General features: G+C 40.4%; 1 protein-coding gene across 4 annotated transcripts in view; it reads right to left on the bottom strand.

Annotated features, from left to right (window-relative positions):
• Positions 1-259: 259 nt before the first annotated feature.
• LOC133537579 (uncharacterized) overlaps positions 260-23,838 on the bottom strand; it is a 217,715-nt gene continuing 194,136 nt past the window's right edge. For 2 of the 4 annotated variants that reach the window (XM_061878721.1, XM_061878722.1), the window contains 2 exons: positions 7,461-7,639; positions 7,081-7,350 (listed from right to left, as the gene is read on the bottom strand). In XM_061878721.1, coding sequence (XP_061734705.1) covers positions 7,136-7,350; positions 7,461-7,639 — 394 coding nt within the window. In that variant the 3' untranslated portion in view covers positions 7,081-7,135. Of the gene's footprint in view, positions 379-7,080; positions 7,351-7,455; positions 7,640-23,838 lie in introns of those variants that run through there. The other 2 variants (XM_061878720.1, XM_061878723.1) reach the window with 2 other exon arrangements.

The following is a 23,838-nucleotide window of genomic DNA, read 5'->3' as shown; positions in this document are numbered from 1 at the left end:
GTCACATCACACCGCGACGTTTTCAACAGGACACTTCGCGGGAAATTTAAAATTGCAATTTAGTAAACTGAAAAGGCCGTATTGGCATGTGTTGCAATGTTAATATTTCATCATTGATATATAAACTATCAGACCGCGTGGTCGGTAGTAGTGGGTTTCAGTAGGCCTTTAAAACATATCTTATGTAGGACTGTCAAAATTTAAGTTGCAAAAAACATATTAAACAAGAAAAAATAAAGAAACCAAATATTTGTACTCACAGTTTGTAGAAACCATTTGACGCCGTATAAGCCAGTGGTGCCGCTCGTTATGTTGCGGGCATTTCCCCATTTCATCGCCGGGACAGCTGAGCTTGCTTCCGGGGTTGTCCGAAATCATCTAAAAAGATGAAGTTTCTCTTTAAATATCCTTCTTGAAAATGGCCTTGCAAATATATGTGTTGTCTTGTCTAATCATAAAATATGCAGACTGAGGCGTGTTGGCTGAGTTCTTAAAGTTTATGCCACAGCGTGCTTGTCAATAACATGGCTACAACCTAAATGGCGCTACTGCCATGCGCTTCACTACTGTGGCATGCTGGGTAATGGAGTTCTTAGGATACTTAGCTCATTACATCACAATATATATCTGCCTTAGGCCAGCTGGAAGGCCTTACTGACAACAACTCGTGATCTGATTGGCTATCGCAACTGTCCGTCAAATGTTTGTGTCTGTTCACTGACATTGTTGATTCTGAAGGCCTCGGGCAGATTTGGTACAGCATGGCAACATAAGCTAGCTGAATTCTGATTGGATAAAAATTATATAACCTAAAAACAACAACACTGGAAGGAGCATATTATGACATCAAGAGAGTATGAATACTTTTAGATCAGGGGTCGGCAACCCACGGCGCTACAGCCGCATGCGGCTCTTTAACGCCGCTCTAGTGGCTCTTTGGAGATTTTTCGAAAATGTATGATCAATGGAAAAAGATGAGGGGAAAAAATATATTTTTGGTTTTAATATGGTTTATATCGGAGCACAAACATGACATAAACTTCCCTAATTGTTATAAAGCACACTATTTGTATTAAACATGCTTCATTGATTCAAGTATTTAGTGAGCGCCGTTTTGTCCTACTAATTTTAAGCGGTCCTTGAAGTCACCTTAGTTTGTTTACATGTATAACTTTCTCCGACTTTCTAGGACGTGTTTTATGCCACTTCTTTTCCTGTCTCATTTTGTCAACCAAACTTTTAATGATGTGCGTGAATGCACAAAGGTGAGTTTTGTTGATGTTATTGACTTGTGTGGAGTGCTAATCGGGCATATTTGGTCACTGCATTACTGCAAGCTAATTGATGCTAACTTGCTAGTTAGGCTAGCTAGATGTACATATTGCATCATTATGCCTCGTTTGTAGGTGTACTTGACGTCATTTAGTTTCCTTTAAGTCCTCTTAATTCAATGTATATCTCATGACACACTATCTGTATGTAATATGGTTTTTAAAAAAAATTTGCGGCTGCAGACAGATTTGTTTTTGTATTTTTGGTCCAATATGGCTCTTTCAACATTTTGGGTTGCCGACCCCTGTTTTAGATATTTAGGGAAAGTAAATAAAAAATATTTTTATCTTTAATTATGATCATGATTTCTGGTTATGTTAGGCCAGCAGAGAAGGCCTTGCTGGCCCACCACTAGGTTTGAGCCAAATAGTATAAAAAAAAAAAAAAAAAGACAAAAAAAAAAAGAATTGCTAACAAGGGGTCCCTTATTAATTTTTCAGAAAATCGGTACCCATCCCTACATCTAATACATTTACCCTTAAAATTTAAAGATGTCCGATAATATCGGACTGTCGATTTATCGGCCGATAAATGCTTTAAAATGTAATATCGGAAATTATCGGTATCGGTTTCAAAAAGTAAAATGTATGACTTTTTAAAACGCCGCAGTACGGAGTGGTACACGGACGTTGGGAGAAGTACAGAGCGCCAATAAACCTTGAAGGCACTGCCTTTACGTGCCGGCCGAATCACGTAATACCTATGGCTTTTCACAAACACACCAGTGAATGTAAAGCATACTTGGTCAACAGCCATACAGGTCACACTGAGGGTGGCCGTATAAACAACTTTAACACTGTTACTAATATACGCCACACTGTGAACCCACACCAAACAAGAACGACAAACACATTTCAGGAGAACATCCGCACTGTAACACAACATAAACACAACATAATTAATACCCAGAACCCCTTGCAGCACTGACTCTTCCGGGACGCTACAATATACACCCCCCGCTTGGCAATCCCCAAAACATTCGTACCTAAATGGGTGGTGATTTCGGCTAACCATCCTAAAGTCCCCAAACTTTAATTGGATATTTGTAATTTGAAGTCACTTAGGGATAAAGGGCCCCTCAAATTATATTACAGTAAATCCAAGATATTAGTCATTTCCATTGGAGCCATGTCCACACAAACATGGATTTTGTTCTCTGCATCCCCACACATTTTATTTTTGTCAATAAAGGATGAAGACCTACATGTTGGCCTCGCCTGAGATTTATTATCGGTTCAAAGGACTTCTGCAAAGAAGAGATGGCACACTCTCTCTAGTTCACTAAAACATCTTGCAGGCTAATGGCGTTTGAAAGCAAATATTGCTGTGGGTATGCTCTGTATTTTGAGGAAAATGTACAATACTGCTACTCAAAGCCTCATTCTGTGTATGAAGTATACATATTGTAGCTACTCCTTAATAGATAGTGTCAATATTAAGTAAGTCATGTATTTTGTGTTTTTTCCCATGGCCATTATTTAGTATAATGTAGAGTTGTACGGTATTATCAATCAATCAATCAATGTTTACTTATATAGCCCTAAATCACTAGTGTCTCAAAGGGCTGCACAAACCACTACGACATCCTCGGTAGGCCCACATAAGGGCAAGGAAAACTCACACCCAGTGGGACGTCGGTGACAATGATGACTATGAGAACCTTGGAGAGGAGGAAAGCAATGGATGTCGAGCGGGTCCAACATGATACTGTGAAAGTTCAATCCATAATGGATCCAACACAGCAGCGAGAGTCCCGTTCACAGCGGAGCCAGCAGGAAACCATCCCAAGCGGAGGCGGATCAGCAGCGCAGAGATGTCCCCAGCCGATACACAGGCAAGCAGTACATGGCCACCGGACCGGACCCCCTCCACAAGGGAGAGTGGGACATAGAAGAAAAAGAAAAGAAACGGCAGATCAACTGGTCTAAAAAGGGAGTCTATTTAAAGGCTAGAGTATACAAATGAGTTTTAAGGTAAGACTTAAATTCTTCTACTGCGGTGGCATCTCGAACTGTTCAGCATCTACATGCTGACATCATACGCAAATACGATGTTAGCTTTCACTGTTATGCTGATGACACCCAACTCTACATGCCCCTAAAGCTGACCAACACGCCGGATTGTAGTCAGCTGGAGGCGTGTCTTAATGAAATTATACAATGGATGTCCGCTAACTTTTTGCAACTCAATGCCAAAAAAACGGAAATGCTGATTATCGGTCCTGCTAGACACCGAACTCTATTTAATAATACAACTCTAACATTTGACAACCAAACAATTAAACAAGGCGACACGGTAAAGAATCTGGGTATTATCTTCGACCCAACTCTCTCCTTTGAGTCACACATTAAAAGCGTTACTAAAACGGCCTTCTTTCATCTCCGTAATATCGCTAAAATTCGCTCCATTCTGTCCACTAAAGACGCTGAGATTATTATCCATGCGTTTGTTACGTCTCGCCTTGACTACTGTAACGTATTATTTTCGGGTCTCCCCATGTCCAGCATTAAAAGATTACAGTTGGTACAAAATGCGGCTGCTAGACTTTTGACAAGAACAAGAAAGTTTGATCACATTACGCCTGTACTGGCTCACCTGCACTGGCTTCCTGTGCACTTAAGATGTGACTTTAAGGTTTTACTACTTACGTATAAAATACTACACGGTCTAGCTCTATCCTATCTTGCCGATTGTATTGTACCATATGTCCCGGCAAGAAATCTGCGTTCAAAGGACTCCGGCTTATTAGTGATTCCCAAAGCCCAAAAAAAGTCTGCGGGCTATAGAGAGTTTTCCGTTCGGGCTCCAGTACTCTGGAATGCCCTCCCGGTAACAGTTCGAGATGCCACCTCAGTAGAAGCATTTAAGTCTCACCTTAAAACGCATTTGTAGTATAGTACCGCAATACTAGTGAATCATATTCCTTACTATACCGCCTCTGGAAAGTACAACAACCCCCCTTCCCCCTACGCCCCCGTCGTCACACCTTTTATTGCTGGTTTATGAGCGGACGAGCATGTTCGGCAGCGCACAATCACAGAGTACCTACAAACAGACACAGTGTGTAGACAGAAAAGGGAGAACGGACGTATTTTGTATTAAAAACTAACGATAAAGGTAAAGTTGTAACACTGTAACGCCCTCAGGAAGAGGTGCTTTAAGACATGGCTAGCTAACTAGCGGCTAAAGTTAAGCCCCCCGGTCGGCATTGTTTCAGCTACTTCTAAATCATTAATCCTCGCCTCCATGGGGACAAATAAAGTAAGTTTCTTACAAGTATCCTCCCTGCAGGATAAGAATAGCTAAACATGCTTCACTACACACCGTAGCTCACCGGCGTCAAAATGGTGGATCTACACTTGACAGCCACTGTAATGATAAAAAACAGAGCAGTGTTTTTCAACCTTTTTTGAGCCAAGGCACATTTTTTGCGTTGTAAAAATCCGGAGGCACACCTCCCGCAGAAATCATTAAAAAACTAAACTCAGTTGACAGTAAAAAGTCGTTGTCGCTATTGTTGGATATGACTTTAAACCATAACCAAGCATGCATCACTATAGCTCTTGTCTCAAAGTAGGTGCACTGTCACCACCTGTCACGTCACGCCGTAACTTATTTTGAGTTTTTTTTGTGTTTTCCTGTGTGTAGTGTCTTGCGCTCCTATTTTGTTGGCTTTCTCTCTTTTTTTGGTATTTTCCTGTAGCAGTTTCATGTCTTCCTTTGGGCAATATATCTCGCATATTCTTTGTTTTAGCAATGAGAACATTTCAGTTGTTTTTATCCTTCTTTGTGGGTTAAATTGTTGATTGTCATGTCTGGATGAACATTGTGGACGCCGTCTTTGCTCCACAGTAAGTCTTTGCTGTCATCCAGCATTTTGTTTTTGTTTACTTAGTAGCCAGTTCAATTTTACTTTCATTTTGCATAGCCATCTCTAAGCTTCAATGCCTTTTCTTAGGGGCACTCACCTTTTGTATATTTTTGGTTTAAGCATTAGACAATTTTTTACCTGCACACTGCCTCCCGCTGTTTCCGACATCCACAAAGCAATTAGCTACTGGCTACCACCTACTGATATGGAAGAGTATTACACGGTTACTCTGCCGAGCTCTAGACACCACAGACACTCAACAATAGCACATCATTTGCAGACTATAATTACTAGTTTAAAAAAATATTTTCAACCCAAATAGGTGAAATTAGATCATCTCCCATGGCACACCAGACTGTATCTCACAGCACGGTGGTTTAAAAACACTTAAGTACAGGACGGTATCTAGTCGATACTACTATGATTACGTCGATATTTTTTGGCATCACAAAATCTTCTTTTGTTTTTTTTTAATTTGTATTATGTTTATAAACTCAAAAAATACGCCCCTGGACACGAGGACTCTGAATATGATCAGTGTATGATCCTGCAACTACTTGGTATCGGATTGATGCCCAAATGTGTGGTATCATACAAAAACGAATTTAAAATATCAAACAACAGAATAATAAGTGGTTATTACATTTAATAGAAGTGTAGATATAACATGTTAAAAGAGAAAGTAAGCAGATATTAACAGTAATTGAACAAGTAGATTAATAATTAATTTTCTACCACTTTTCCTTAATAATGTTGACAAAATAATAGAATTATAAATGACAATATGTTACTGCATATGTCAGCAGCTAAATTAGGAGCCTTTGTTTGCTTACTTACTACTAAAAGACAAGTTGTCTTGTACATTCACTATTTTATTTAAGGACAAACTTGCAATAAGAAACATATTTAATGTACCCTATTTTTGGGGGGTAAAATAGAGCCAATAATGCAATTTGTGTGGTCCCCTTTATTTAAAAAAGCATTGAAAAGTACCGAAAAGTATCAAAATAATTTTAATACCAAAATATTGGTATCAGGACAACACTAGTCTAATGTAAATATGACCGGTGGCCATTTTAACTAAAGCATATCAGCCTCGTCCTAAGCCATACAAAAATGGCCTTCATGTCGCATTAATCTAAACTGACCATTACAAAGTGCACACATAAGCACGTAGGAGAAGATGTCCGTGCAGGGAGCATGTTTCACACCGGCAGATGAGCGATGAAATATCGCAAATGGGCTCCGCGGCTGCAAAGGGAAAGAGACATTTATAGCTCTATCTTGGAAATGGATTTCACTATTCATTACCCCGAGGAGCAATGACATGACTTTTAATGCTGAATCATTGCTGCATGACTTGTCCTATCCATCTTGTCTTTCAATACCAAGACGTCGCGGCCACAACCGCACGTGAGGGCCGCGTGTTCTTAGTATGAGGCCAACAGACTAGCCTGGTTTTACTGATCTGTCGGAGACTGTATCTAAAACTATTATAAACAACAACATAATCTTCTAAAGTAGGTATCATGCATCGACCCACTGTTTTAAACATGTTTCCATTTTATTATTGCAAAGGAGGTATCGGTCTAAATTCCAAATTTGTGACCTCAACTGATTTAAATCCTCAATCTCTCCAGGTTGTCTGGCCAGAACAATGAGTGGACGTCAGCTTCTCCCTTGTCACTCTTTATTAAAGAAGATGTTTGTTGATGAAAAGGTTTATGATGTTCAAGATGTTTATGTTGATGAAGTTTTACGATGATGAAGTTGTTACGAGTACAGGAGGAGGAGACGGCACGGACAACAGGAGGGGCTATTTTATTTTAAATATAACTTATATATACATATATATATTAATAAACAAGAGAATGGAGTGTGACTAAATCTAAGAGTGTATAGTGTGCGACTATGTGTATGAATTAATGAGTGTTACCGGGAATGTTGAGCGAGAAGTGAGGAAGTCATACGGGGGAACAAGACGAGCTCGGAGGTCCGTGAGCAGGCAGGAAGTCGGGGACTGTAGCGAGGCGTCAAAGGTCCGTGTCCAGGCGGGAGGTCGAGATCCAAATGGGGCAGCCAGAGAACCAGAGGGGAACACAGGGGGAGGCGAGACACATAGCTGGTCACGTGGGAATGAAGGGTTGCTGCAAGAAACGACAAGGGGGGGGGGGGGACACAGGACCAATCAACACTAAGAGGGAGAAACACAGAGAGACAGTATGCATTGAGTATGGAGAATTTCGGTTTACTTTACAGGAACAGGTTGCTATGTTCTGGCACGGGATAGCAGGTTGTGCAGGCTTATAAAGGCCGGTGCCCTGGTCCGCCACAGGTGCACTGATTGCTGGCGGTTGATTGCGAGCTGGGCTCAGCGCAGTGCACACATGAATGCGTACTGAAGTGCGCTCGGGCAAGAACAGAAGTTTATGGTTTCTATAAAACAGACACAAATAAGATGAGTAATCAAATGACATTGTAAAGCTAAATGCAGATATGTATCCATCCAAATCTAAATGGAAATAAAACAAGATCAAAATAGTGCAAAAAGGTAGAAATACTGTCATATATGTCAGTTCTTGCCTAACACCAAAATTTCCGACGATCCTTGAATGCATCGCCAGTGCGACTTGTGTAATGGCACTAAATTGTCAAAATGGGACTAATAAAGATGACTATATACATCCAATTGATAGATATGGTGGTTAAAACGGATAATATGTCGAGAACATACAATTCAATCAATCAATCAAAATTATTTATAGAGCGCTTTCCATACATAAAGTAAATGCAACACAAAGTTTACAACTTTACAATGTTAAAAACAATACCCCGGTGACCCGTACCCCTCCATTATCACATACATACGCACATAAATACCAAAACACAAACACACACTCACACAACATACACACACATTTGCAACTATATGGACCAATGATTGCATGGCTGAGTACGGAGGAGACATGTGAGTAAACACTATCACAGGAGCCATCTGCACCAGGAGGTCATCAGACCCTGAGGCGGATGTCTCATCTGAGGAACATTGGAAAATAAAAATACTACAATTTGTAAAATAGTAAGAAACACGAGTAGAGATAAAGAATACAATTCAAGTTAAAATAATTAATATTAGGTAATAGTCAAATCAAAAAGGTGGGTCTTATCCCTGCTCTTAAAAACATGAACGTTCTCCGCAGCCCTGAGGTCTTCCGGCAAGCTGTTCCATCGACGAGGGGCCATAATGGTGGAAAGATGCCATTCCGTGACTTTGTGTCCTGACTTTTGGATTAATTAGGAGATGAATGCCGGAGGATCTCAGGGCCCGTGAAGACTCCATCCATCAATCCATTCATCCATCTTCTTCCGCTTATCCGTGGTCGGGTCACGGGGGAAGCACCTAAGCAGGGAAGCCCAGACTTCTCTCCCTAGCCATTTCGTCCAGTTCATACCAGGGGATCCAGAGGCGTTCCCAGTCCAGTTTCCAGGGAGACATACATGTAGTCTTCCCAACGTGTCCTGGGTCTTCCCTGTGGCCTCCTAGCGGTTGGACGTGCCCGAAACACCTTTCTGGGGAGGCGTTCAGGTGGCATCCTGACCAGATGCCCGAACAACCTCATCTGGCTCCTCTCGATGTGGAGGAGCAGCGGTTTTACTTTGAACTCCTCCCGGATGACAGAGCTTCTCACCCTATCTCTAAGGGAGAGCCCCGCCACCCGGCAGAGAAAACTCATTTCGGCCGCTTGTACCCGTGATCTTATCCTTTCAGTCATAACCCAAAGCTCATGACCATAGGTGAGGATGGGAACGTAGATCGACTGGTAAATTGAGAGCTTTGCCTTCCGGCTCAGCTCCTTCTTCACCACAACCGGGAAGGCTCATAGGGTAAAAGCAAATCTGAACGATAAGAAGGCCCAATACAATAAAAACATTTATAAACCATAAGAAGAACCTGGATCGGTTTGCAGCAGAGTGTGAGGCGACTGGTTTGAGAATCAGCACCTCCAAGTCCGAGTCCATGGTTCTCGCCTGGAAAAGGATGGAGTGCCATCTCCGGGTTGGGGAGGAGATCTTGCCCCAAGTGGAGGAGTGCAAGTACCTCAGAGTCTCGTTCACGAGTGAGGGAAGAGTGGATCGTGAGATCGACAGGCGGATCGGTGCGGCGTCTTCAGTAATGAGGACGCAGTATCGATCCGTTGTGGTGAAGAAGGAGCTGAGCTGGAAGGGAAAGCTCTCAATTTACCGGTCGATCTACGTTCCCATCCTCACCTATGGTCATGAGCTTTGGGTCATGACCGAAAGGATAAGATCACGGGTACAAGCGGCCGAAATGAGTTTCCTCCGCCGTGTGGCGGGTCTCTCCCTTAGAGATAGGGTGAGAAGCTCTGCCATCCGGGAGGAACTCAAAGTAAAGCCGCTGCTCCTCCACATCGAGAGGAGCCAGATGAGGTGGTTTGGGCATCTGGTTAAGATGCCCGAAATGTTTTCCTGCCTTCTCCTTTGTCTGCACCTGTGCTTTTAGTGATTCGTCCTCGGCGAGGGGCGGACCTTGACGCACACCTGCTCGCAATTAGCACACCGGTATTTAGGCTCGTCACTGTCAGCTTGGCCTCGCCGGTTATTGTCTTCAGAACTCCTGTCGTGCATGCACCTGCTTCACCAGATGTTTTCGCTAAATTGTCCTGAATCCTCTAACCCCCTGTGTGTTTATCTCCTAGTCCCCCTGAGGTAAAAGGATTACTTTTGTTGGACTCTTGCCCTGCTCAGTGTACACTGGCCCTTTCTCCTGCCGACCTCAGAGGAACCTATTTTTTTCCAGATTTCATGGTGTGCGTTTCTGCCCCATCGCCCTTAGTTATCCCTTTTTGTCTAATTAATTTTTTTCATTTTGGTAATTCCACCTTGTCTCCCGTCTCTGCATCCTGGGGTCACCCCCACTTGACCAAGACCTTAACAAAGCAACTGCTTTGAAGTATTAAGAGTAGGGCTGGGTATCATGGCTTTCTGATAACACTCCCAAATCAATTTGATGTATAAGGTTGTGAATCGATTAATCACTCGATAATCACTTAAACTGTCTAAAATAATCAATAAAATGCCTTGTGAATCGATATTGCTAAAAATGAAAAGATATCGATACATAATCGATCAAATCAATTACTTTAATTAGCCATTTTAATGAGCTGTGTTGGTCGTAATCTGTTAGTTTTCCTGTAACAGTTATTAAAATTAAATACGCTGTTACCGTTACCAACAGTGAAATGTGGCGTGTTATTATTGTAGCATCCAGACAGAAGCTCACAGTGTCTAACATTTTACCGTACCTTTTTATTCTTGTGCTGTCAAAATGATTCATTGTCAAAATCAGATTAATTACACTTTTAAATTATGATTATTCGTGGATGATTGCAGTAAATTGCTTGCCGTCATTTTTAAATGAACTTTTTAGTTGGGCAAACGTTTTCAACCAATACTTTATTTGCTAAAGCCTATCTCATCGCCACCTCACCGCTGGGCCAACACAGATAGACAGACAACATTCAACCCAGGGGAGGCAAGTGAGGCAGTGCCTCACCTGCCACCAGGTGGCTTAACCATAAGATGTTCCAAAACGAAGTAAAATAATAAAAAAAGTTTTAATATTTCTCTTTTGGTTTATGTTTTCAATATGATTTTGGTGTGGTTCCTGTATATTTTGATAGCGTTCATAGTCAAAATCGCGGAAATTCCATGTTTCCTGATCAAAACAAGGGAGCAGATGAGAAGTGAGGCAGACACAGGCGGTGCCTCCACGGCTACACACAGTGTGTATAGGGCGTGCGTGCAGGGGACGCATGCTTGTTGCCACGCAGAAAAGGCAGGTCTTGAGGCAGCAAGTACCTCTGCCTCAAGGTAGGAGGCGATATATTGTCAACTTGCAGTTCGATACCTTAGCAGTACTCTGACTCGCCACACTGGGAAAAATGGGGGCGCTCAAGCTAGCAGACACAGGTCTCTCCAGCGGAAGCCAGCCTTTTTTTATTTAAGCTGTATTTATAACAAACATGGCATTTTTATTAGAGTAAGCCAGCGGTGTTTTTTGTCAGATGCAAAAATATTGTTTAATTTCTTGGAATGAAATTGAATAAATGAATGTTTCTGCCAATATGGAGGATTATATACTGTATCCAAGATGAAATACTTCTCTAAACTTGATTTTAAGACAAAATAAATGTGATCGTACAAAGTACGTTTTCATGGAGGATAGCTATTGCTGTTTCAGGTACAAACACAGAAAGGTAAGATACACTCACAATACTTGATTTATTTTGTTAAAAGCAAATGGGACCGAAAAGTATTTAATAACAACTTTATCAAATAGTTTTTGGACCCATTTATCATATCATAATAACATTATGATAACTTTTCTATGAATGCGAATAACTCCCTTTTTTCCCCTGCAACTCTAATGTGCAACCTAAATCAACAATGACTAGAGCTGCACATATGAATTTAAGTTAAAAAAAAAAAAAGTATGTATGCCTCACCTGGTGTTTAGTTCACCGCACGTCACTGATTCACACTCACATTCAAACACTAGGGCCGATTTAGTGTTGCCAATCAACCTATCCCCAGGTGCATGTCTTTGGAGGTGGGAGTGTGAATGTTGTCTGTCAATCTGTGTTGGCCCTGCGATGAGGTGGCGACTTGTCCAGGGTTTATCCCGCCTTCCGCCCGATTGTAGCTGAGAGGCTCCAGCGCCCCCTGCGACCCCGAGGGGAATAAGCGGTCGAAAAATGGATGGATGGATGGACAATTTTTTTCAATCTGCCACAAAATGTCCTATTCCTAAATTGATGTACTTATCTAAGTGAAAATATCACAGATTACATTACAAAACATCTTTGACGAAGCATGATTGTAATGTAAGATGTTTAATTTTGTTGTAGTAGTTAGACCGGATGTCACACGTAGCGCTATTATTGTGAAGCTGGAAGCCAATCAATCAATCAATCAATCAATCAATCAATCAATCAATGTTAACTTATATATAGCCCTAAATGGCGAGTCTCTGATTAGTTTGAGAAGAGGTGCCTTGACGGTGTGAAAGTCTCTGATAAAGCCCTGAGATCGGTAGGTTGTGAGTTCAAAACCTGGTCGAGTCATACCAAAGACTATAAAAACGGGACCCATTACCTCCCTCCTTGGCACTCAGCATCAAGGGTTGGAATTGGGGGTTAAATCACCGATCCGTTGTGGTGGAGAAGGAGCTGAGCCGGAAGGCAAAGCTCTCAATTTACCGGTCGATCTACGTTCCCATCCTCACCTATGGTCATGAGCTTTGGGTCATGCCCGAAAGGATAAGATCACGGGTACAAGCGGCCGAAATGAGTTTCCTCCGCCGGGTGGCGGGTCTCTCTCTTAGAGATAGGGTGAGAAGCTCTGACATCCGGGAGGAACTCAAAGTAAAGCCGCTGCTCCTTCACATCGAGAGGAGCCAGATGAGGTGGTTCGGGCATCTGGTCAGGATGCCACCCGAACGTCTCCCTAGGGAGGTGTTTAGGGCACCGGTTGGTAGGAGGCCACGGGGAAGAATCAGGACACGTTGGGAAGACTATGTCTCCTGGCTGGCCTGGAAAAGCCTTGGGATCCCCCGGAAGAAGAGCTAGACGAAGTGGCTGGGGAGAGGGAAGTCTGGGTTTCCCTGCTTAGGCTGTTGCCCCCGCGACCCGACCTCGGATAAGCGGAAGAAGATGGGTGGATGGAATACCTCCCTGCTTGGCACTCAGCATCAAGGGTCGGAATTGGGGGTTAAATCACCAAAATGCTCCCCATATCTCCCAGGGGATGGAACAAGAGGATGGGTAAAATGCAGAGGGTCATTTTAACACATCGAGTGTGTGTGTGACTATCAGTGGTATTTCAACTTTTTAACTTTAAAATAATGCCTACCCTCAATCCTTTCTGCGGAACTTTTATCCCATCTTGATAAAACAGTTACAGTACCAATGGACATTTTAACACGGAGGTGAAGCTCGAACTACATCTCTGAATGCTCGCTCGGCAGCAGGCTGTTGCTCCATTGTGACGTCCTACGGCATCCGAAGATAAAATAGTCTTTTCTTGTGCGAAGAACCACTGGCCATTGCTTTGGACCTGGTATTTCGATAAAGCACCCTTTTATTTGTACAAGTTACCTCGCTATATCCCCACGTGCGGCACATCGGTAAATTGTGAAAGCAGCCACATTCCTCCCCTACAGGACGGCCCGAGGGTCATAAACGACACGTGCGAGTTAATCGGCCATTCAAAAAAATGTATAGGAACGTGTTACGTTAACTTTGACAGACCTAATTATTTATATTTGTAATATTTCCTATGAATAACTTAAGACTATAATTATCTGCTGCAGCTCTGGAAACAAGACCAAAACCTTTACTACTCAGTAGAGATGTCCAATAATATTTGACTGCCGATATTATCGACCGATAAATGCTTTAAAATGCAATATCGGAAATTATCTTGTATCGGTTTCGGAATTATCGGTATCGGTTTCAAAAAGGAAAATGTATGACTTTTTAAAATGCCGCTGTGTACACGGACGTAGGGAGAAGTACAGAGGGCCAATAAACCTTAAAAGGCACTGCCTTTGCATGCCGGCCCAGTCACATAATATCTACGGCTTTTCACACACACAAGTGAATGCATGGCATACTTGGTAAACAGCTATACAGATCACACTGAGGGTGGCCATATAAACAACTTTAACAATGTTACAAATATGCGCCACACTGTGAACCCACACCAAACAAGAATGACAAACACATTTCGTGAGAACATCCACACCGTAACACAACAGAACAAATACCCTGAACCCCTTGCAGCACTAACTCTTTCGGGCGCTACAATGGACACCCCCTGCTACCCCCTACCAACCCTGCCCATCTCAACCTCCTAATGCTCTCTCAGGGAGAGCATGTCCCAGATTCCAAGCTGCTGTTTTGAGGCATGTTAAAAAAAATTATGCACTTTGTGACTTCAATAATAAATATGGCAGTGCCATGTTGGCATTTTTTTCCATAACTTGAGTTGATTTATTTTGGAAAACCTTGTTACATTGTTTAATGCATCCAGCGGGGCATCACAACAAAATTAGGCATAATAATGTGTTAATTCCACGACCGCATATATTGTATCGGTTGATATCGGCATCGGTAATTAAGAGTTGGACAATATCGGAATATCGGATAGCGGCTAAAAAGCCAATATCAACAAAATTAGGCATAATAATGTGTTAATTCCACAACTGTATGTATCGGTATCGGTTGATATCGGCATCGGTAATTAAGAGTTGGACAATATCGGAATATCGGATATCGGCAAAAAAGCCAATATCAACAAAATTAGGCATAATAATGTGTTAATTCCACAACTGTATATATCGGTATCGGTTGATATTGGCATCGGTAATTAAGAGTTGGACAATATCGGAATATACAATATCGTCAAAAAAGCCATTATCAACAAAATTAGGCATAATAATGTGTTAATTCCACAACTGCATGTATCCGTTGATATCGGCATCGGTAATTAAGAGTTGGACAATATCGGAATATCGGAAAAAAAGCCACTATCAACAAAATTAGGCATAATAATGTGTTAATTCCACAATTGTATATATCGGTATCGGTAATTAAGAATTGGACAATATCGGAATATTGGATATCGGCAGAAAAGCCACTATCAACAAAAATAGGCATAAAAATGTGTTAATTCCACGACTGCATATATCGGTATCGGTTGATATCGGCATCGGTAATTAAGAGTTGGACAATATCGGAATATTGGATATCGGCAAAAAAAAAAAGCCATTATCAACAAAATTAAGCATAATAATGTGTTAATTCCACGACTGCATATATTGGTATCGGTTGATATCGGCATCGGTAATTAAGAGTTGGACAATATCGGAATATCGAATATTGGCAAAAAAGCCACTATCAAGAAAATTAGGCATAATAATGTGTTAATTACACAACTGCATATATCGGTATCGGTAATTAAGAATTGGACAAAATTGGAAAAAAATGATATTGGCAAAGAAGCCATTATCAACAAAATTAGGCATAATAATCTGTTAATTCCACAACTGCATATATTGGTATCGGTTGATATCGGCATCGGTAATTAAGAGTTGGACAATATCGGAATATCGAATATTGGCAAAAAAGCCACTACCAAGAAAATTCGGCATAATAATGTGTTAATTACACAACTGCATATATCGGTATCGGTAATTAAGAATTGGACAAAATCGGAAAAAAACTGATATTGGCAAAGAAGCCATTATCAACAAAATTAGGCATAATAATGTGTTAATTCCACATCTGCATATATTGGTATCGGTTGATATCGGCATCGGTAATTAAGAGTTGGACAATATCGGAATATCAAATATTGGCAAAAAAGCCACTATCAAGAAAATTAGGCATAATAATGTGTTAATTACACAACTGCATATATCGGTATCGGTAATTAAGAATTGGACAAAATCGGAAAAAAAATGATATTGGCAAAGAAGCCATTATCAACAAAATTAGGCATAATAATGTGTTAATTCCACATCTGCATATATTGGTATCGGTTGATATCGGCATCGGTAATTAAGAGTTGGACAATATCGGATATCGGCAAAAAAGCCACTATCAACAAAACTAAGCATAATCATGTGTTAATTACACAACTGTATATATCGGTATCGGTAATTAAGAATTGGACAAAATCGGAATATCGGAGATCGGCAAAAAAGCCATTATCAACAAAATTAGGCAAAATAATGTGTTAATTCCACAACTGCATTGATTGGTATCGGTTGATATCGGCATCGGTAATTAAGAGTTGGACAATATCGGCCAAAAAGCCAATATCAACAAAATTAAGCATAATAATGTGTTAATTCCACGACTGCATGTATTGGTATCGGTTGATATTGGCATCGGTAACTAAGAATTGGACAAAATCGGAATATAGGAAATCGGCAAAAAAAAAGCCACTATCAACAAAATTAGGCATAAAAATGTGTTAATTCCACGACTGCATGTATCGGTACCGGTTGATATCGGCATTGGTAATTAAGAGTTGGACAATATCGGAATATCGGATATCGGCAAAAAAAAAAAAAAAAAGCCATTATCAACAAAATTAAGCATAATAATGTGTTAATTCCACAACTGCTTATATTGGTATCGGTTGATATCGGCATCGGTAATCAAGAGTTGGACAATATCGGAATATCGGACATCGGCAAAAAAGCCACTATCAACAAAATTAAGCATAATCATGTGTTAATTACACAACTGTATATATCGGTATCAGTAATTAAGAATTGGACAATATCGGAATATCGGATATCGTCAAAAAAGCCATTATCAACAAAATTAGGCATAATAATGTGTTAATTCCACGACTGCATATATCGGTATCGGTTGATATCTGCATCGGCAATTAAGAGTTGGACACTATCGGCAAAAAAGCCAATATCAACAAAATTAAGCATAATAATGTGTTAATTCCACGACTGCATATATTGGTATCGGTTGATATCGGCATCGGTAATTAAGAGTTGGACAATATCGGAATATCGGACATCGGGAAAAAAGCCACTATCAACAAAATTAAGCATAATCATGTGTTAATTACACAACTGTATATATCGGTATCAGTAATTAAGAATTGGACAATATCGGAATATCGGATATCGTAAAAAAAGCCATTCTCAACAAAATTAGGCATAATAATGTGTTAATTCCACGACTGCATATATCGGTATCGGTTGATATCGGCATCGGCAATTAAGAGTTGGACAATATCGGCAAAAAAGCCAATATCAACAAAATTAAGCATAATAATGTGTTAATTCCACGACTGCATATATTGGTATCGGTTGATATCGGCATCGGCAATTAAGAGTTGGACAATATCGGCAAAAAAGCCAATATCAACAAAATTAAGCATAATAATGTATTAATTCCACGACTGCATATATTGGTATCGGTTGATATCGGCATCGGTAATTAAGAGTTGGACAATATCGGAATATCGGACATCGGCAAAAAAGCCACTATCAACAAAATTAAGCATAATCATGTGTTAATTACACAACTGTATATATCGGTATCAGTAATTAAGAATTGGACAATATCGGAATATCGGATATCGTCAAAAAAGCCATTATCAACAAAATTAGGCATAATAATGTGTTAATTCCACGACTGCATATATCGGTATCGGTTGATATCTGCATCGGCAATTAAGAGTTGGACAATATCAGCAAAAAAAGCCAATATCAACAAAATTAAGCATAATAATGTGTTAATTCCACGACTGCATATATTGGTATCGGTTGATATCGGCATCGGTAATTAAGAGTTGGACAATATCGGAATATCGGACATCGGCAAAAAAGCCACTATCAACAAAATTAAGCATAATCATGTGTTAATTACACAACTGTATATATCGGTATCAGTAATTAAGAATTGGACAATATCGGAATATCGGATATCGTCAAAAAAGCCATTATCAACAAAATTAGGCATAATAATGTGTTAATTCCACGACTGCATATATCGGTATCGGTTGATATCTGCATCGGCAATTAAGAGTTGGACAATATCGGCAAAAAAGCCAATATCAACAAAATTAAGCATAATAATGTGTTAATTCCACGACTGCATATATTGGTATCGGTTGATATCGGCATTGGTAATTAAGAGTTGGACAATATCGGAATATCAGATATCGGCAAAAAAGCCATTACCAGACATCTCTACTACTAAGTTTACTGCATCGGAAAAGGAAGCTAAGGGAATGGTATCAGTAGTCTTATGATATCAGTACGCTGCTTTGGGCCAAATACCCCCATCTGTTGGACTGAAGGCAGCAGATGGACCTGACAGGGAGACAGACATGGTGGTTGTGGAAAAGCGGGTGTGCCGAGCCGGGCCACAAAGGAGACTGCCGGAAAGGAAATGTGTGAGGAAAAAGATGGGTGTACTGCAGGGTGTGAAGGAGGGTGACATCAGACACTGATTCACGCTGCAAAGGGCATGTTAAATGACAGCTTCCGGGCTTTTGGATTTCGCTCTTATCAAACTCAACTGCAGCCTGCTGAACGACAACACACACTCACGCATCATATCTGTGGAAGAGCATCCTTTCCTCTCTGCTTCACTCCTAGGAACCTGTCAGATTGTGTTGACTGGTTTCCTGTTTGTGGCTGTAAACTTGGTATCCGGCTCAGGCAGCCCGGCATGTTTTATCAGGCGGTGTATCATCAATTGGATTTGTCCTTCAACCTTTACAGCCCTGCTTTGCAAACAACTCTGCAGATAAAGATACACTCTCACTGCGCAGTCGTGCAGCTGTTCAGGCATTGTGTTACTGCCATGGAGAGATGATTTAGCACATTGGAAATTGATTAATCACTTTGTTTTTATCAAGCTGGCCTGCTCCTGTTGCACAAAAACTACACTAAAAAGTACCTCTGTTTTTGTAGGCCACTTTTATTGTACGATTCGGTTTTCGCCAAACGTCTTAGGTAGAGATGGCCTGCCGATATTATCGGCTGATAAATGCTTTAAAACAGGGGCGCTCACACTTTTTCTGCAGGCGAGCTACTTTTCAATTGACCAAGTCGAGGAGATCTACCTCATTCCTATTTATAATTTATATGTATTTATTTATGAAAGAGACATTTTTGTTAACAAGTTAATGGTGTTTAATGATAATACAAGCATGTTTAACACACAGAGATTCCTTTCTTTCATGAAGACAAGAATATAAGTTGGTGTATTTGATTCTGATGACTTGCATTGATTGGAATTAGACAGTGGTGCTGATAACGTCCGCATTTTCAAATGGAGGAAAAAAAAAGTCCTCCTTTCTGTCCAATAACACATGAAAGTGGTTGGATTTGGCATCTCATTTGTCCAACTTGCATACTCGTTTTTAAACACTTTGATATGAGAGTAGCATATGTGTGTGGCCCTTTAATGTCTGGCAGCGGGTGAGTGACGTCAGTGAGTGTGCGGGTGGGCAAGCAAGTGAGAAAGCGGTCGCTGAGGGCGGGGGAGAAATACATTGGCATCAAACTCCGTAGCTTGCTAGCTTGTGCACGCTAGCTTTCTGAGACTCTTATTTTGTTAGCACAGGCAGGATGAAACAGGTCTTTTATGGTGAAGACAGGAACTGTGCAGTCGGTCTTTAGAGTTTTGACAGTAGGTACGGAGTCTCTAGAAATAAAATGTGTTTCTCTGCGTCCGCCCTGTTAGTGATTTTTTTCTTAAATATGAGCTCGCAGCAGCCAGCGTCATCTCACAAGATCCTCGGGTGCCGAGAATGTCAAACAACTGACGAAAGTGAAGTCTTGGTATGATTGATGATTGCTCATTTTTATGTCTATTTTTTAATGCCTGGCTTGAGATCGACTGACACACCCTCCGAGATCGACCAGTCGATCGCGATCAACATAATGCCCACCCCTGCTTTAAAATGTAATATCGGTATCGGTTTCTAAATTAGCAGTATCACCGCTGTGTACATGGACGTAGGGAAAAGTACAGAGCGCCAATAAACCTTAAAGGCCTACTGAAACCCACTACTACCAACCACGCAATCTGATAGTTTATATATCAATGATGAAATATTAACATTGCAACACATGCCAATACGGCCGGTTTAGTTGACTAAATTGCAATTTTAAATTTCCCACGGAGTTTCTTGTTGAAAACAGTTACGGCTAAAAGTCGTCTCTTTTTCATCGCATAATTAATTACACAGTAATTTGGACATCTATGTTGCTGAATCTTTTGCAATTTGTCCAATTAATAATGGAGACTGTAAAGAACAATGCTGTTGGTGGAAAGCGGTGGATTGCATCTGTCTTTAGTACCGAGACACAGCCAGTGTTTCTTTGTTTTTAACACAGAGCGGTCAAGCGAACATGTTTTTGTACGTCAACCAGCATGTTTTTGGATGGGAAAATTGTGATATATATATATATATATATATATATATATATATATATATATATATATATATATATATAAATATATATATATATATACATATATCTTACCGGAGACATCAATGGATTATTCGTCGTCCTGCAGTAGCTGTTTAAAAGCCAGCTGTGAGCTTGGCTCCTCGGCTTCTCTCTGAGACACTGCGTGTTCACCGCAGCCATCCGACCTCGAGGTATGTCTTTACAATATTAAAAATCTCACTAAAACACTATTAAAACAATAAGCAGATAAGTGATTTTCCAGAATTATCCTAGTAAATGTGTTTAATTACATCTGAAACGCTCACACTGCCGCCGCCCGCAGCCGTCAATTTTTATTTTATTTTATTATTATTTTTCTAGTCCTTCGCTATCAATATCATCATCCACGAATCTTTCATCCTCGCTCAAATTAATGGGGAAATTGTCGTTTTCTCGGTTCAAATAGCTCTTGCTGCTGGAGGCTCCCAATAAAAAACAATGTGAGGACGTGAGGAGCCCTCACCCTTGTGACGTCATCGTCTGCGACTTCCGGTAAAGGCAAGGCTTTTTTTATCAGCACCAAAAGTTCCGTACTTTATCGTCGATGTTCTCTACTAAATCCTTTCAGCAAAAATATGGCAATATCGCGAAATGATCAAGTATGACACATAGAAAGGACCTGCTATCCCCGTTTAAATAAGAAAATCTCATTTCAGTAGGCCTTTAAACACAACGGTCTCGAGATCAACTTCAGATCTATCCGTCAATCATAAGTTTTTTTGTTGTTTATGTTTTTTGTTTGTTCGTTTTAGGCCATTCTTTAAAAAAAAAAAAAAAACAGCTCAGTTTTTTTTCTGGCAAACACAAAATATCCAATATTTGTCCCAAAAATATCTCAAAGTGGAATATTTAATGTGACGTAATCGGAGCCTTGAATTGGTCAATAATTCATAATTGATTTTGATTCACAATTTTTTTTTTTTTTTAAAGAAAGAAACAGCCTGCATGGCCTCTTTGTGTAATTAGAGTAAACATTGCAACATATTCTTGTTACATTTCAACTGTTCTTTTATACCACTTTTTATGTTTTACATTTTTTTCAATCGTATTTTTTAAATGTGCCGTGTGGCCCCTAAAAAATGACTTGCGGGACGCAAATGGCCCCCGGGCCACACATCGGACACACCTGACGTAAGCGATATCCAAAGAGATGCACTAGTACCGGGGTGCCATTCCAAACTACTATCAGCTATCAGCTTCTACCATGAATTGATTAACGTGGACCCCGACTCAAACAAATTGAAAAACTTATTGAAGTGTTATTTTTGATAACACAGATTTAGTCAAATGTTGTTGTTTTTTTGGTATGGTTATTTTGGTAAAAATAAACGTTTTTGACCATCCAATTACAAAAGTAAAAAAATACTAGAATGAATGGGTTGTACTTGTATAGCGCTTTTCTACCTTCAAGGTACTCAAAGCGCTTTGACACTACTTCAAAATTTACCCATTCACACACACATTCACACACTGATGGAGGGAGCTGCCATGCAAGGCGCCAACCAGCACCCATCAGGAGCAAGGGTGAAGTGTCTTACTCAGGACACAACAGACGTGACGAGGTTGGTACTAGGTGGGATTTGAACCAGGGACCCTCGGGTTGCGCACGGCCACTATACCACTGCGCCACGAAAAAAAATGTATTGCATTTGAAAAGAATACTTGCATCGCCATTTTATATATATATATATATATATATATATATATATATATATATATATATATATATATATATATATACATATATATATATGTATATATAATTGTGTCAATAATTAACAAGAATGACAAACACATTTTGGGAGAACATCCGCACCATAACACAACATAAACACAACAGAACAAATACCCAGAACCCCTTACAGCACTAACTCTTCCGGGACGCTACAATATACACCCCGCAATACCCCCCCCCCCCCCCCCGGCCCCCACTTCAACCCTGCCCCCCTACCCCACCCACCTCAACCTCCTCATGCTCTCTCTGGGAGAGCATGTCCCAAATTCCAAGCTGCTATTTTGAGGCATGTTAAAAAAAATAATGCACTTTGTGACTTCAATAATAAATATGCCAGTGCCATGTTGGCATTTTTTTCCATAACATGAGTTGATTTATTTTGGAAAACCTTGTTACATTGTCTAAAGCATCCAGCGGGGCATCACAACAAAATCAGGCATAATAATGTGTTAAATCCATGACAGTATATATCGGTATCGGTTGATATCGGAATTGGCAATTAAGAGTTGGACAATATCGGAATATCGGATATCGGCAAAAAAGCCATTATCAACAAAAATAGGCATAATAATGTGTTAATTCCATGACTGCATATTTGGTATCGGTTGATATCGGCATTGGTAATTAAGAGTTGGACAGTATCGGAATATCAGATATCGGCAAAAAAACCATTATCGGACATCTCTACTACTAAGTTTACTGCATCAGAAAAGGAAGCTAAGGGAATGGTATCAGTAGTTTCAGTAGTCTTATGATATCAGTACGCTGCTTTGGGCAAAATACCCCCATCTGTTGGACTGAAGGCAGCAGATGGACCTGACAGGGAGACAGACACTACTGTATATATCGGTATTGGTTGATATCGGAATCCGTAATTAAGAGTTGGACAATATCAGAATATCGGCAAAAAAGCCATTATTGGACATCTCTAATAAACAATAATTCTTGTTTTGCGGAAAAACATATCACGGTCATGTCTGGAACCAATTAACAGCAATAAATGAGGGACGACTGCAGTAAAAAACAAAACAAAACAAGGCACCGCTGCGTATTGTTCACATTTACCCTCCAGCATCCTTGTTCTTGGGGGTATCTTGATGACTGCGGTAAATGTATTCAAATCTCATTTCCTGAGTTGAAAGCATAATTTATCAAATTAAAACACGTAGCAGCTGGCAAATTATTCAGCAATTACACTGTAAATCACAGATGACTGTGCAGCATGACAGTGACTGCACAACGATCCCGACCAGGAAAAAAAAAAAAAAAAAGGATCGGTGGCGATAATTTAAACTGGAAGTCGCCCTGGCTTTCATGCAATAACACCCCCTGAGCCCGGACGTAACCTATTCCCAAATCTACACTCTACTCTGCTTGGCTGGCTTTTATTAACACAGCCTTTCCACATTATCCATCATTGCTCCCTGGCAAAGTACTGACACTTAATTAGATGGCACGCTGGCTATAGAAGCAAAGCTAAAGAACACCTTTCGAAAAAAATAAATAAAATAAATAAAACCTCAGCAGTAGACAAGTTAAGTAGACAGAAGCAGCAAACGACAAAAAATGTGCTGGGTTTTTATCGCCATGTCTGATTGAAATTCACAACCGCTGATATTTATAGGAATAGCAGCCCAGTGATGATTTAATAACACATTTTCTTTAAATGTCAGCGCTCGAGATGCAATCATCCATTCATTCACCTTGGAGGACTTCTGCCAGAGCTTAAACATTCCTAGTTTGCCGGATCAACGCTTATGACCTTAACAGGTAGACGAAAAATATATATATTTTGTACGTGACATGAGCGATTGG

This window comes from Nerophis ophidion, linkage group LG18 (assembly GCF_033978795.1).
Source record: "Nerophis ophidion isolate RoL-2023_Sa linkage group LG18, RoL_Noph_v1.0, whole genome shotgun sequence".
Classification (NCBI taxonomy): Eukaryota; Metazoa; Chordata; class Actinopteri; order Syngnathiformes; family Syngnathidae; genus Nerophis; species Nerophis ophidion.
The sequence above is the reverse complement of the archived record's forward strand: the minus strand, read 5'-3'. Positions and strand labels throughout refer to the sequence as shown.